The 14,379-nt window shown below is 38.4% G+C and overlaps 1 protein-coding gene across 2 annotated transcripts; it reads right to left on the bottom strand.

The window, feature by feature from the left end:
* Positions 1-722: 722 nt before the first annotated feature.
* LOC117549646 (dedicator of cytokinesis protein 3-like) lies at positions 723-13,579 on the bottom strand (the record flags this gene model as incomplete). 2 transcript variants are annotated; one of them, XM_034221702.1, is given in 6 exon segments in its annotated part: positions 723-4,105; positions 5,030-5,115; positions 10,751-10,867; positions 12,222-12,312; positions 12,509-12,624; positions 13,498-13,579. In XM_034221702.1, coding segments are annotated over 6 exon segments (1,002 nt in total), but the record flags the coding sequence as incomplete, so codon positions are not given.
* Between the last annotated feature and the right edge of the window lie 800 nt (positions 13,580-14,379).

Raw genomic sequence — 14,379 nt, 5'->3', positions numbered from 1 at the left:
AATCAGCCTTTAAATGTAATACATTTAACACCGTATCTTATCATGTCAGTGTGTGTACAGTATATCAACATAACTGTTTCCTCTCTCTCTGTGTTAATTATCTCCAATATCACTCAAATGATTTAAATAAATAAAATATAAACTTGTTAATCATAATGTACAGTGTGAGAATAACACCACACAGCCGTGTTGGGATTTCATCCTAAACTGGTGCTTTTAGCCGTTTTCAAACGTGTTAAATTCACTTAATAAAAGCAAGTGTAACAGCTGAGTTTGTGCAGGAAAATACCATTTTAAGAAAAAAAATAGAAAATGCTAAATAATAAAAAAGAAAATCTTAACAAATCTGCAATATTAAGCAAAATTGACCTGGACTTATTGGGGTTGAAATGGCTTGTAAATATGTAGTTTAATTATATTTAAAAATAAAAAAAACATCATTATTTTCCTGTGGTTTCATGGGGACTATTTTCAGTGGCGGAAGGATCCACATTTGCAGTTCTTGTATTAATTGCAACAAAAGAAGAAGAAAGATATCCCCTGCAATATATTTTAACATATTTTAAAGTAATATAACTTTAAAAGGTCCTTTAAATGTGTCCAACACAAAGGAGAGGCGCGATTAAACAGAGGACAATATGTACATCATTTAAACTGGTGGCTTAAAAAGAAAAGAGTTTCACATTTTAAGATACCAACATAACAAAAAATAAAATAAAATGTTCGTTCACAGTAGTTTTACTCCACGTCTATCAAGACATCCAGTGCTCAAAGTCTTAATAAATGAACATGCATACAAAACACTTTAAAAATGTACAGTCATTATTTTAAAAAATGGCAAAAAGTGTATATTTATTATAGTTATTATTCTCTAAAAACGTTGTTGATCCTCTTCCCTTCGTCGCCTCGTCAAAAATAAAACCCTCAAGTTTAAATTAAATTATTTCTGCGTGTTTGTGCACGTCCTCGGCTCGGGACGGCGTTCATCTTGCATATTTCTACACTTCACCTTCAGTCAAAAGTGTTACGATTAAATATAAATTAGATTTATATACTTATATATACTGTGTTACATTTATCTACATACTTTGATGTTCCTCTGGGAAAATATATATACTTTTTCGCCGGTCGTTTGTTGGAGAATCCGTCGTTTGTTTGTGTTTATTATTATTAATTATTTGTTTACAGGGAGGTCGTCACTCTGCTTGTGTAGAATCTAAAATGCACACGTAAAAATAAGTTTAAATTGTAATTGCTTTTTGTTTTGGTGCTCTGTTGCTTTGTTAAAGTCCTGCTTGTCTTCAGAGCGAGGTCACAGCACGGGATGATTCTTCATTTTTATATGAAATCTTTAACCTTCTGCGTGATAATGTTATGAATTCAAATTAAATCACAAGAGATGGACAGGTGGAACATTATTATGATGGATTTAGTGATTAAATAGTAAATAAAGCAGACTGCTCAGACAGGATGCAACGACGGTTTGGTGAATGGTGTTTCTGCTGATAAAGTTATTCAAATGTCCGCTGAGTTTGTTTATCGGAGCATCTCCCGGGTTATTCTGTGTATTTGTGTTCATGTAGTCATGTGTGAATATGTCTTCTGTCGTGTACCGTGTAGTGTTTATGATTTGGGTCCAAAACATATTTCCTTACGAGGAAAATTAAGTGTTTCGAATCGTATTGTTACGTATTGTATCAAATAGTAATATATCGAATAATAACTTATCGAATAGTAACAAATCGAATCTGATAGTAACTTATGGAATCGTAAAGTATTGAATAGTAACATATCGAATAGTAACGTATCGAATAGTAACGTTCGAATAGTAACGTATCGAATAGTAACGTATCGAATAGTAACAAATCGAATCTGATAGTAACTTATGGAATCGTAAAGTATTGAATAGTAACATATCGAATAGTAACATATCGAATAGTAACGTATCGAATAGTAACGTTCGAATAGTAACGTATCGAATAGTAACGTAGCGAATAGTAACAAATCGAATCTGATAGTAATGTATGGAATCGTAAAGTATTGAATAGTAACATATCGAATAGTAACGTATCGAATAGTAACGTTCGAATAGTAACGTATTGAATAGTAACGTATCGAATATTAACGTATCGAATATTAACGTATCGAATAGTAACGTTCGAATAGTAACATATCGAATAGTAACGTATCAAATAGTAACGTATCGAATAGTAACGTATCGAATATTACCGTATTGAATAGTAACATATCGAATAGTAAAGTATCGAATAGTAACGTATCGAATAGTAACGTATCGAATAGTAGCGTATCGAATAGTAACTTATCGAATACTAACGTATCAAATATTAACGTATCGAATGGTAACGTATCGAATAGTAACGTATCGAATATTAACGTATCGAATAGTAACGTATCGAATAGTAACGTATCGAATAGTAACGTCTCGAATCGTATCGAAAAGTATCGTATCGATTAGTAACGGATTGTATCGAATAGTAACGTATCGAATAGTAACGTATCGAATAGTAACGTATCGAATATTAACGTATCGAATAGTAACGTATCGAATAGTAACGTATCGAATATTAACGTATTGAATATTAACGTATCGAATAGTAACGTATCGAATAGTAACGTATCGAATAGTAACGTATCGAATAGTAACGTATCGAATTGTATCGAATCGTATCGAAAAGTATCGTATCGATTAGTAACGGATTGTATGGAATTGTAACGTATGGAATAGTAACGTATTGAATAGTAACGTGTCGTATCTTAACGTATCTTAACGTAATCTATCTTCTGGGAAAGGTTTTGTCAATTTAAATCACGCGTGTTTGACCCCCCATGATAATGTTATGAGTCAAAATGAAATCTCATCAGTCTGTGCAATTACAGTACAGGTGCAACGTTATTACGATGGATTTAGTGATTAAATAGTACAAAATAAATCAAGCTAACTGTGCTCAGACAGGATGCAATATGTAAAAACATTTAATTTCCCCTCAGGGATAAATAAATGGGGATCTTAAAGTTAATGAGGAATTGTTAAACGTTGTTTCTGCTGATGATGTTGAGTATTCAAATACGGAGAGAGTTAGTCCTGGTTTATTCCCGCTTCTGGAAAAAGTATGTACATTAAAATCCTATGAGTCAAAGTGAAATCCCATGAGTCTGTGCAATTTCAGTAAGGATGCAACGTTATTAGCGGTCCAGTTTTCCATTGGCAGATGGTTTCGATGGTATGGTCTCAGAGGTCGTATGAAGAAGCTTCTGAGTAATTCCTGACGTCTGAATTTGGTTTCTACGTGATCAGAAATGTATGATTTGACACCAACATCATTCGTCGAGGGGGGATTCTATGGCGAAAAAAGGTATTTCCAAACCCTCCATGGTGGCCTTTCCGGTACAGGTGCAACATTACGATGATGAATTCATTGATTGTGCTCAGACAGGAAGAAACATGAGGGTCTGGTGAAAGTGATTCAGCTGATAAAGTCGAGTATATAAATGTTCCATTAGTTTGGTTATCAGAGCGACTCTGAGTTTATTCTTTCTTCTGGAATTAAAAGTTTATACATTTAGATCCCACCCGTTACTCCTCGCTGACCCCAGTTTCCCACGCCACCTTCGCCTGCTCCTCTTTCGTCGCAGCGATGATCGGCTGGGAGATTTTTCTCGGCATGGGGCGAGGCATCGGTGTTTGGGTGTCTTCTTCAGGGATGCACCCCTCTCTGAGGTAGGGTTTAGGGGGCAGGGCGGGGGGCTCGTGATGGAGGTGGTAAAGCGGCGGAAGATGGGGGATGTAGTGATGATAATAGTGAATATTCTGGAGGTCTTGTTGGATGTTTCCTCCCACAACTTCGGATTCGGAGCCACTGAATCGGATGGGTTGGTAGTCCAGGTCCTCGGGGTCCACGGCGCTAATGGGGGCTGAATCTAGGGGGCCGATAGGGGGGTCGCAGGAGGAGGAGGGCGGGGGGCCGAAGTTACTCTCGCTGAGGGAGGAGACCCCAGAGCTGGCGCTGCCCGACAGAGTGGAGCTACTGCCATCCAGGACGGACTGAGGACTGGTGGGCGAGGCAGGTATAGGGTGAAGGGGAGACTGGAGAGAGAGAGAACAGCACACATACTTTATTATTATTGTTGTTATTGTTATTAGGAGGATCACTTAGTTCAAGCACAATGGCAGGATTTAGTAGATGAAATGTGTAGAATGGAGAAAATGAGCGTGAGAATCAGAAACCAGTTCATATCTTCGATGGGATAATTAATAAGTTATAAAACACAAAGCATGGCACGTGTGTTTTTATTTGCATGTTTTTTGAAACTGCAGTGCGTTTCTCCTTAAGTTTTACCTTAATACTGACACCCTACTATCATGAAAGTGTCTCTGAAAATGAAAATAAATGTACAAACTGTTGCTTAGAATAAACAGTAGTGATATAAAGTGGTAAATGTATACATTAACAAAACAGATTTTGCAGTTGCTAGTATATATTTCTGCGTGATAGGAATTAATGATCATATTCATATCCATGGGGAGGATAGAAAAGAAGCACAAAAAACTAGACAGAAAAACATCAGAAAATAGGAGGAAAACCAGAAAACACAGACAGGAAACCAGACGGTACAATAAAGGAGAAGAATATCATATTTCTTTGCTTCAGAAACTGCAATCTGAAAACTCTCAGATTATTTTAAAGTCAACGTTGATATATTGAACTGTGAGCTGTGAGCATTAAACAGAAACTCAGAGGGACATGCTGGACTTGAAACAGCACACGCTAACAGTGTGTCTGTTTTCCACTTTGGCTGATCAGTGTATCAGCATCCAAAATCTGACCAAAAGAAAAAAAGCCCATTTCTTGCAACCTGAAATGGAAACAAAGAAATGCACTCAAATAGTAACGTTTCTTTGGGGGTTGCAGACTAACAGACAGACATTCATCCAGACCAACAGCATGAGTGAAGGGGAGGAGGAGGAGGAGGAAGAGGTGGAGGAGGGAGAGGAAGAAGAGGAGGGTACCTTTCTTAAGGATCGCGCAGGGAGAGCTGGAGGAAGGTCGCTGACCTGGTGGTGGAAAGCGTCAAAGTGCATCGACAGGTGTTGCCCTACAGGGGGAGACACAGCAGGACTGACTGAGAGACAACCTCAAACCAGAGAAGAAGAAGAGGAGGAGGAAGAGTAATGGGTTGCGTTCGAATTGTGAGTTTGGCTAGGTTTCTAACGTAGTGAAACTAATCTGAAGTACCTCGTGATGAGAGCTGTTTGAATTATCCCTACTATCATTAAAGTGTCTCTGAAAATGAGATAAAAGGAGCAGTAGTAGCAGTCGTTATATAATCATTTTTGGTTTCATTACGCGTTTGCATTTGTCGGCCACCGTAGATTTAATCAAACAATGAACTGCTGCTAAATCCAAGCAGCTCATAAACATTAGAGTGAAAAATGTTTCCTCCAAGAGTTGCGACACTTCCTGTTTCTGACGGAGAAAAGGGGAAGTCTGTCGAGAATCTTGCAGCTTTATTTACATCCTCCGACTTAAATAGGACGTCTCATTCAGTCGAGGGTGGACCGAAATAGAGACCGGGGGGACGGAGAGGAAGGGAAGAGAGAGTCAGCAGGAAAAGTGTCTGTGAAGGAGGGAGTGTGTGAATGAGGAAGTGTGTGAAGGGGAACTTTTTTCATCCTTTTCCAAGCTCTCAACAATACATTTATATTGTGCTGGAAAGGGAAACATACATTTGACTGTCCACGGCTTAAATAAAACACTCATATGTTTTTACATTTTGTTTAAAGCTTTAGAATGAGCTGAGAAACTGTAAATAACTCTGATCTTGTGTTATACAAATACAATATTAAAAGGGCCCTATTCTGCTGATGTTCAGGTGTGTATCAGTATGTAGAGTCTCTACTTTAAAGAGTCCTCTCCTGCTGATGTTCAGGTGTGTATCAGTATGTAGAGTCTCTACTTTAAAGAGTCCTCTCCTGCTGATGTTCAGGTGTATATCAGTATGTAGTGTCTCTACTTTAAAGAGTCCTCTCCTGCTGATGTTCAGGTGTATATCAGTATGTAGTGTCTCTACTTTAAAGAGTCATCTCCTGCTGATGTTCAGGTGTATATCAGTATGTAGTGTCTCTACTTTAAAGAGTCCTCTCCTGCTGATGTTCAGGTGTATATCAGTATGTAGTGTCTCTACTTTAAAGAGTCCTCTCCTGCTGATGTTCAGGTGTATATCAGTATGTAGTGTCTCTTCTTTAAAGAGTCCTCTCCTGCTGATGTTCAGGTGTATGTCAGTATGTAGAGTCTCTACTTTAAAGAGTCCTCTCCTGCTGATGTTCAGGTGTATATCAGTATGTAGTGTCTCTTCTTTAAAGAGTCCTTTCTTGCTGATGTTCACGTGTATATCAGTATTTAGTGTATCTTCTTTAAAGAGTCCTCTCCTGCTGATGTTCAGGTGTATATCAGTATTTAGTGTCTCTTCTTTAAATAGTCCTCTCCTGCTGATGTTCAGGTGTATATCAGTATGTAGTGTCTCTACTTTAAAGAGTCCTCTCCTGCTGATGTTCAGGTGTATATCAGTATGTAGTGTCTCTACTATAAAGAGTCCTCTCCTGCCGATGTTCAGGTGTATATCAGTATGTAGTGTCTCTACTTTAAAGAGTCCTCTCCTGCTGATGTTCAGGTGTAGATCAGTATGTAGTGTCTTAAGATGTCTCTCCTGCTGATGTTCAGGTGTATATCAGTATGTAGTGTCTCTACTTTAAAGAGTCCTCTCCTGCTGATGTTCAGGTGTATATCAGTATTTAGTGTCTCTTCTTTAAAGAGTCCTCTCTTGCTGATGTTCAGGTGTATATCAGTATGTAGTGTCTCTACTTTAAAGAGTCCTCTCCTGCTGATGTTCAGGTGTATATCAGTATGTAGTGTCTCTACTTTAAAGAGTCCTTTCCTGCTGATGTTCAGGTGTATATCAGTATTTAGTGTCTCTTCTTTAAAGAGTCCTCTCCTGATGATGTTCAGGTGTATATCAGTATGTAGTGTCTCTACTTTAAAGAGTCCTCTCCTGCTGATGTTCAGGTGTATATCAGTACGTAGTGTCTCTTCTTTAAAGAGTCCTCTCGCTGATGTTCAGGTGTATATCAGTATGTAGTGTCTCTACTTTAAAGAGTCCTCTCCTGCTGATGTTCAGGTGTATATCAGTGTGTAGTGTCTCTACTTTAAAGAGTCCTCTCCTGCTGATGTTCAGGTGTATATCAGTGTGTAGTGTCTCTACTTTAAAGAGTCCTCTCCTGCTGATGTTCAGGTGTATATCAGTATGTAGTGTATCTTCTTTAAAGAGTCCTCTCTGCTGATGTTCAGGTGTATATCAGTATGTAGTGTCTCTACTTTAAAGAGTCCTCTCCTGCTGATGTTCGTGTATATCAGTATGTAGTGTCTTCTACTAAAGAGTCCTCCTGCTGATGTTCAGGTGTATATCAGTATTAGTAGTGTCTCTATTTAAAGAGTCCTCTCCTGTGATGTTCAGGTGTATATCAGTATGTAGTGTCTCTACTTTAAAAGTCCTCTCCTGCTGATGTTCAGGTGTATATCAGTATGTAGTGTCTCTACTTTAAAGAGTCATCTCCTGCTGATGTTCAGGTGTATATCAGTATTTAGTGTCTCTTCTTTAAAGAGTCCTCTCCTGATGATGTTCAGGTGTATATCAGTATGTAGTGTCTCTACTTTAAAGAGTCCTCTCCTGCTGATGTTCAGGTGTATATCAGTATTTAGTGTATCTTCTTTAAAGAGTCCTCTCTTGCTGATGTTCAGGTGTATATCAGTATGTAGTGTCTCTACTTTAAAGAGTCCTCTCCTGCTGATGTTCAGGTATATATCAGTATGTAGTGTCTCTATTTTAAAGAGTCCTCTCCTGCTGATGTTCAGGTGTATATCAGTATGTAGTGTCTCTACTTTAAAGAGTCCTCTCCTGCTGATGTTCAGGTGTATATCAGTATTTAGTGTCTCTTCTTTAAAGAGTCCTCTCCTGATGATGTTCAGGTGTATATCATTATGTAGTGTCTCTACTTTAAAGAGTCCTCTCCTGCTGATGTTCAGGTGTATATCAGTATTTAGTGTCTCTTCTTTAAAGAGTCCTCTCTTGCTGATGTTCAGGTGTATATCAGTATGTAGTATCTCTACTTTAAAGAGTCCTCTCCTGCTGATGTTCAGGTGTATATCAGTATGTAGTGTCTCTACTTTAAAGAGTCCTCTCCTGCTGATGTTCAGGTGTATATCAGTATGTAGTGTCTCTACTTTAAAGAGTCCTCTCCTGCTGATGTTCAGGTGTATATCAGTATTTAGTGTATCTTCTTTAAAGAGTCCTCTCCTGCTGATGTTCAGGTGTATATCAGTATGTAGTGTCTCTACTTTAAAGAGTCCTCTCCTGATGATGTTCAGGTGTATATCAGTATGTAGTGTCTCTACTTTAAAGAGTCCTCTCCTGCTGATGTTCAGGTGTATATCAGTATGTAGTGTCTCTACTTTAAAGAGTCCTCTCCTGCTGATGTTCAGGTGTATATCAGTATGTAGTGTCTCTTCTTTAAAGAGTCCTCTCCTGCTGATGTTCAGGTGTATGTCAGTATGTAGAGTCTCTACTTTAAAGAGTCCTCTCCTGCTGATGTTCAGGTGTATATCAGTATGTAGTGTCTCTACTTTAAAGAGTCCTCTCCTGCTGATGTTCAGGTGTATATCAGTATGTAGTGTCTCTACTTTAAAGAGTCCTCTCCTGCTGATGTTCAGGTGTATATCAGTATGTAGTGTCTCTACTTTAAAGAGTCCTCTCCTGCTGATGTTCAGGTGTATATCAGTATGTAGTGTCTCTACTTTAAAGAGTCCTCTCCTGCTGATGTTCAGGTGTATATCAGTATGTAGTGTCTCTACTTTAAAGAGTCCTCTCCTGCTGATGTTCAGGTGTATATCAGTATGTAGTGTCTCTACTTTAAAGAGTCCTCTCCTGCTGATGTTCAGGTGTATATCAGTATGTAGTGTCTCTACTTTAAAGAGTCCTCTCCTGCTGATGTTCAGGTGTATATCAGTATGTAGTGTCTCTACTTTAAAGAGTCCTCTCCTGCTGATGTTCAGGTGTATATCAGTATGTAGTGTCTCTACTTTAAAGAGTCCTCTCCTGCTGATGTTCAGGTGTATATCAGTATGTAGTGTCTCTACTTTAAAGAGTCCTCTCCTGCTGATGTTCAGGTGTATATCAGTATGTAGTGTCTCTACTTTAAAGAGTCCTCTCCTGCTGATGGTTCAGGTGTATATCAGTATATAGTGTCTCTACTTTAAAGAGTCCTCTCCTGCTGATGTTCAGGTGTATATCAGTATGTAGTGTCTCTACTTTAAAGAGTCCTCTCCTGCTGATGTTCAGGTGTATATCAGTATGTAGTGTCTCTACTTTAAAGAGTCCTCTCCTGCTGATGTTCAGGTGTATATCAGTATGTAGTGTCTCTACTTTAAAGAGTCCTCTCCTGCTGATGTTCAGGTGTATATCAGTATGTAGTGTCTCTACTTTAAAGAGTCCTCTCCTGCTGATGTTCAGGTGTATATCAGTATGTAGTGTCTCTACTTTAAAGAGTCCTCTCCTGATGATGTTCAGGTGTATATCAGTATGTAGTGTCTCTACTTTAAAGAGTCCTCTCCTGATGATGTTCAGGTGTATATCAGTATGTAGTGTCTCTACTTTAAAGAGTCCTCTCCTGCTGATGTTCAGGTGTATATCAGTATGTAGTGTCTCTACTTTAAAGAGTCCCTCTCCTGCTGATGTTCAGGTGTATATCAGTATGTAGTGTCTCTACTTTAAAGAGTCCTCTCCTGCTGATGTTCAGGTGTATATCAGTATATAGTGTCTCTACTTTAAAGAGTCCTCTCCTGCTGATGTTCAGGTGTATATCAGTATGTAGTGTCTCTACTTTAAAGAGTCCTCTCCTGCTGATGTTCAGGTGTATATCAGTATGTAGTGTCTCTACTTTAAAGAGTCCTCTCCTGCTGATGTTCAGGTGTATATCAGTATGTAGTGTCTCTACTTTAAAGAGTCCTCTCCTGCTGATGTTCAGGTGTATATCAGTATGTAGTGTCTCTACTTTAAAGAGTCCTCTCCTGCTGATGTTCAGGTGTATATCAGTATGTAGTGTCTCTACTTTAAAGAGTCCTCTCCTGATGATGTTCAGGTGTATATCAGTATGTAGTGTCTCTACTTTAAAGAGTCCTCTCCTGCTGATGTTCAGGTGTATATCAGTATGTAGTGTCTCTACATGTCTCCATGCTTTAATGTTCAAAAAGCTCTTTATTGTTCTCATACTGCCTGTGCTGCAGCAACTCTTTTCACCCTCTGTCTGAAACCAGAGCCCAGTCTGCTCTGATTTGTTAGCTGGCCGGCTCTGTTGTGATTGGTCGACTGCTTAGAGATGTCCCGCCCCTTAGCCTATCACATACAATGTGTGGGAGCGCTTCTGTAAAGTTGTAAAATTATTAAGTTCATACATACTAAGGCATTTACAGGAATATGTCAGTATTTCTTTCTACTTACATCACATTTTATACAAACAAACAAGACAACATGCAGGTGACACACACACACACACACACACACACACACACACACACACACACACACACACACACACACACACACACACACACACACACACACACACACACACACACACACACACACACACACACACACACACACAGTGAGAGGGTCGTACCATGTGGCAGATTGCGGGGGGGAACGGGAGGCGCCATGACGCCAACGTGAGCCGAGAGGAAAGGGAGGACGTCTCTCGTGCCGCTGTCCAAACTCCAGCTACTGGGGGTGGTGAGGACTGGAGGAGAATCAACATCTATTTATTTATTTCATATTTTATTCAATATGCTCCTTCGATAACTTTTTATTTTATTTGTTTTATTATTTTCTCCTCATAGCATTGTGAAGCACGTTGCGATGACGTTGTTTTAAAGTGTGCTTTATAAATGAAATGTATTATTATTATTTATTTCATCAAACTTTGGTAAAACGGAATGTTAGTTGTAACCAGAAAGCCGCCATATTTGTTTCCTTTTTTTATTACTGCCACATTTTATTCCATTTAACTCCAGTCTATTTATATGTAAAAACTGCTATATTTGACTATATTTTTTATTATTTATAATGTTTTTTTATGTTATTATAGTTTTCTTATAAGTTAAATAGTTCTCTTATCTGTGTTTTTACTTTTATGTATGCACCATGACACCAAGTCAAATTCCTCGCACGTGTCAACCAGAGGTGGCGCTAGACCTTTTCGCTGCCGGTCATTTTGACGGACAGGATCGATCGACATTTCCATCAACATCCATTACTACCCGTCGGTCGGTACACGACTCTGACGAGGGGCGCACGCTCGTGAACTGTTAGCACCGGTGTTACCCATGCTCACTGCACCTCGCGGGAGCACGCGCAGCGTAAACTCTCCCAGACATGTCAATGATCTGTTCTGCAAAGTCAGGTTTGGAAACGATATCATTTCCTTTTTGGCGGGCATGCATAACACGGCATAACACCGGAGCCTCGCTGCGGGGAAACTTTGGCGCTGTTCCGAGTTTGTTCTAATCCGTCAAAATGACAGACTGCTTTCAGATTTTTCCGTTATTGTTTGTTCGGTTAACGCAACCACTGGTGTCAACCTTTATTAGGTAATAAACCTGTTTCTAAATCTGATTCTGATATTTGTACCCCTGGTGGGCTAATTATGCTGAATTGTGTGTTGATTTGAAAGTCTTAGAAGACTCAAAACTCTCGTTCATAGATTGAATTGATTCAACATCCTCAATATACCTAAAAAAACACACCAAAATTGTCCAAATCGGCCAAGCTATTTCTTAGCTATCGTCTGCATATGCTAACTAATGCAAAAAGAAATGTTAGTTTTAACCAGAAAGTGGCCGTATTTTTACCCCTGGTGGGATGAGTATACTGCATTTTGTGTCGATTTGAAAGTCTTAGAAGATTCAAAACTCAGATTCAAAGATGAAATTAATTCAACATCCTCAATATACTTTTTTTAAAAAGCACCAAAATGTTCCAAATCGCCCAAGCCATTATTTAGCTATTCTCTGCATATGCTAACTAATGCTAATTCATGCAACTTATGCCAATTGTATATCTTTCTCCTCCTGTTTTTCTGACGGTCCTCTCACCTTTCTCGGCCACAGAGAGGTTTGGGTCGCTGCAGGGTTTGCACGGTCCGATCATCACCTGGTGGAACAAAGCCCTCTGGAGGTTCGTAGGCTGAAGAGACATAAATCATGTTAAGATTTAAGGTTTTTTAAATGTCCTTGAAACACACCGTAGATATTTAAATACAAATATTGTAATTTAAGGTATTCCAAGTAGCAGACATAAAAAGGAGTTGAGTATGATTCAGATAATGATTTAACACTTAAAAACCTTCAATGCATCATTAAGTCACTCTCTGGCCTCCTACCTGTCCGTTCTCGATGTTTGAGTACATGGCGCTGCTCGGCCGGTCTCTGTGAGGCGGCAGCAGCATCAACATCTCTCGGTTGTGTCGATATTTGTCCGGAAGAGAAGGAGAGCCCACTGCAGACACAAGAGATTTGATTTATTTTGAACGTGTAAAACAATAATTGTTAGAAACATCTCGTCCCCGGCTTGAGCTTCAATCTCAGGATCCATGTGTTTCTGATCCTCTCCAGAATGGAAGGAGTCATCACATACAGAGCATCAACTAGTTCCTGAACAGTGTCCTTCACATGCTGATATCCAAGAGAGGGAGTTACACAGTCACAAGATGGAGGAACAGAAAGCAGTATTCAATGTTTACTTCAGATTAGCTCCACGTCAGAAATGAGCATGCTTGATGTCTCTCTCCATAGAGGCTGGATCATCATGTTAATCACAGAGCTATCATATGCCTCAAACAGTCCTGATGCTCTTCTAGGTAATCACACATCCTGTCATGTTCACAGCTACAGTTGGGATACCTTTGTTATCATGTTACTCTCATTGGAAGAGGACATTCAGGATTTTCCCAACAGATAATACAAAATTAAAAAAATAATAATGAAATGAAACATGAGAATTATGATACTGTACAAACTTGTAAGTGTCAAATTGATAAACAAAAATATGACTGACTTACAAATGATATATAAACAAATGACCTACCTAGTTACACATCTGAAAAGTGGTGGGAAGAAGTTTACACTTATTTAATCCCATCCCTTCTCCCAGAAACTAAATTATTATATATATATTTTTTTTTTCTTAAGAAAATACATTTGTTATTGAAAAATAAACAAACATAAAAACAACAAATAAACAAATACATAAAAGAGTTAAAGGGTAATCAAGAAAAGATAAAATAACAAACCAAATAAATAAATAATTCAATTTAAAGTAAAAACTTAAGAAATACATGGGTCTAAAACAGATTTTATATGTATTGATTACCTCTGATGGTGGAGGGGGCGGAGTTTATCATCTGAGAGGGAGCAGAGTGGGTGGAGCTTAGGCTGGAGGAGGAGGGGCTTGCCTGGAACGAGGAAGTTGTGATGGTTAGTAAATACAAACTATAAATATCTGCAGAAATGAGCCCTAAAACTAGAAGTGGAAGTACTCAGATATTGTACTTGAGTAAAAGTAGAAGTACTCAGATCTTGTTCTTGAGTAAAAGTAGAAGTACTCAGATATTGTACTTGAGTAAAAGTAGAAATACTCAGATCTTGTACTTGAGTAAAAGTAGAAGTACTCAGATCTCGTTCTTGAGTAAAAGTAGAAGTACACAGATCTTGTACTTGAGTAAAAGTAGAAGTACTCAGATCTTGTACTTGAGTAAAAGTAGAAGTACTCAGATCTTGTTCTTCAGTAAAAGTAGAAGTACTCAGATCTTGTACTTGAGTAAAAGTAGAAGTACTCAGATATTGTACTTGAGTAAAAGTAGAAATACTCAGATCTTGTACTTGAGTAAAAGTAGAAGTACTCAGATCTTGTTCTTGAGTAAAAGTAGAAGTACTCAGATATTGTACTTGAGTAAAAGTAGAAGTACTCAGATCTTGTACTTGAGTAAAAGTAGAAGTACTCAGATCTTGTACTTGAGTAAAAGTAGAAGTACTCAGATCTTGTACTTGAGTAAAAGTAGAAGTACTCAGATCTCGTTCTTGAGTAAAAGTAGAAGTACACAGATCTTGTACTTGAGTAAAAGTAGAAGTACTCAGATCTTGTACTTGAGTAAAAGTAGAAGTACTCAGATCTTGTACTTGAGTAAAAGTAGAAGTACTCAGATCTTGTACTTGAGTGAAAGTAGAAGTACTCAGATCTTGTACTTGGAAAAAG

This window comes from Gymnodraco acuticeps, unplaced genomic scaffold, assembly GCF_902827175.1.
Source record: "Gymnodraco acuticeps unplaced genomic scaffold, fGymAcu1.1, whole genome shotgun sequence".
NCBI lineage: Eukaryota > Metazoa > Chordata > Actinopteri > Perciformes > Bathydraconidae > Gymnodraco > Gymnodraco acuticeps.
The sequence above is the reverse complement of the archived record's forward strand: the minus strand, read 5'-3'. Positions and strand labels throughout refer to the sequence as shown.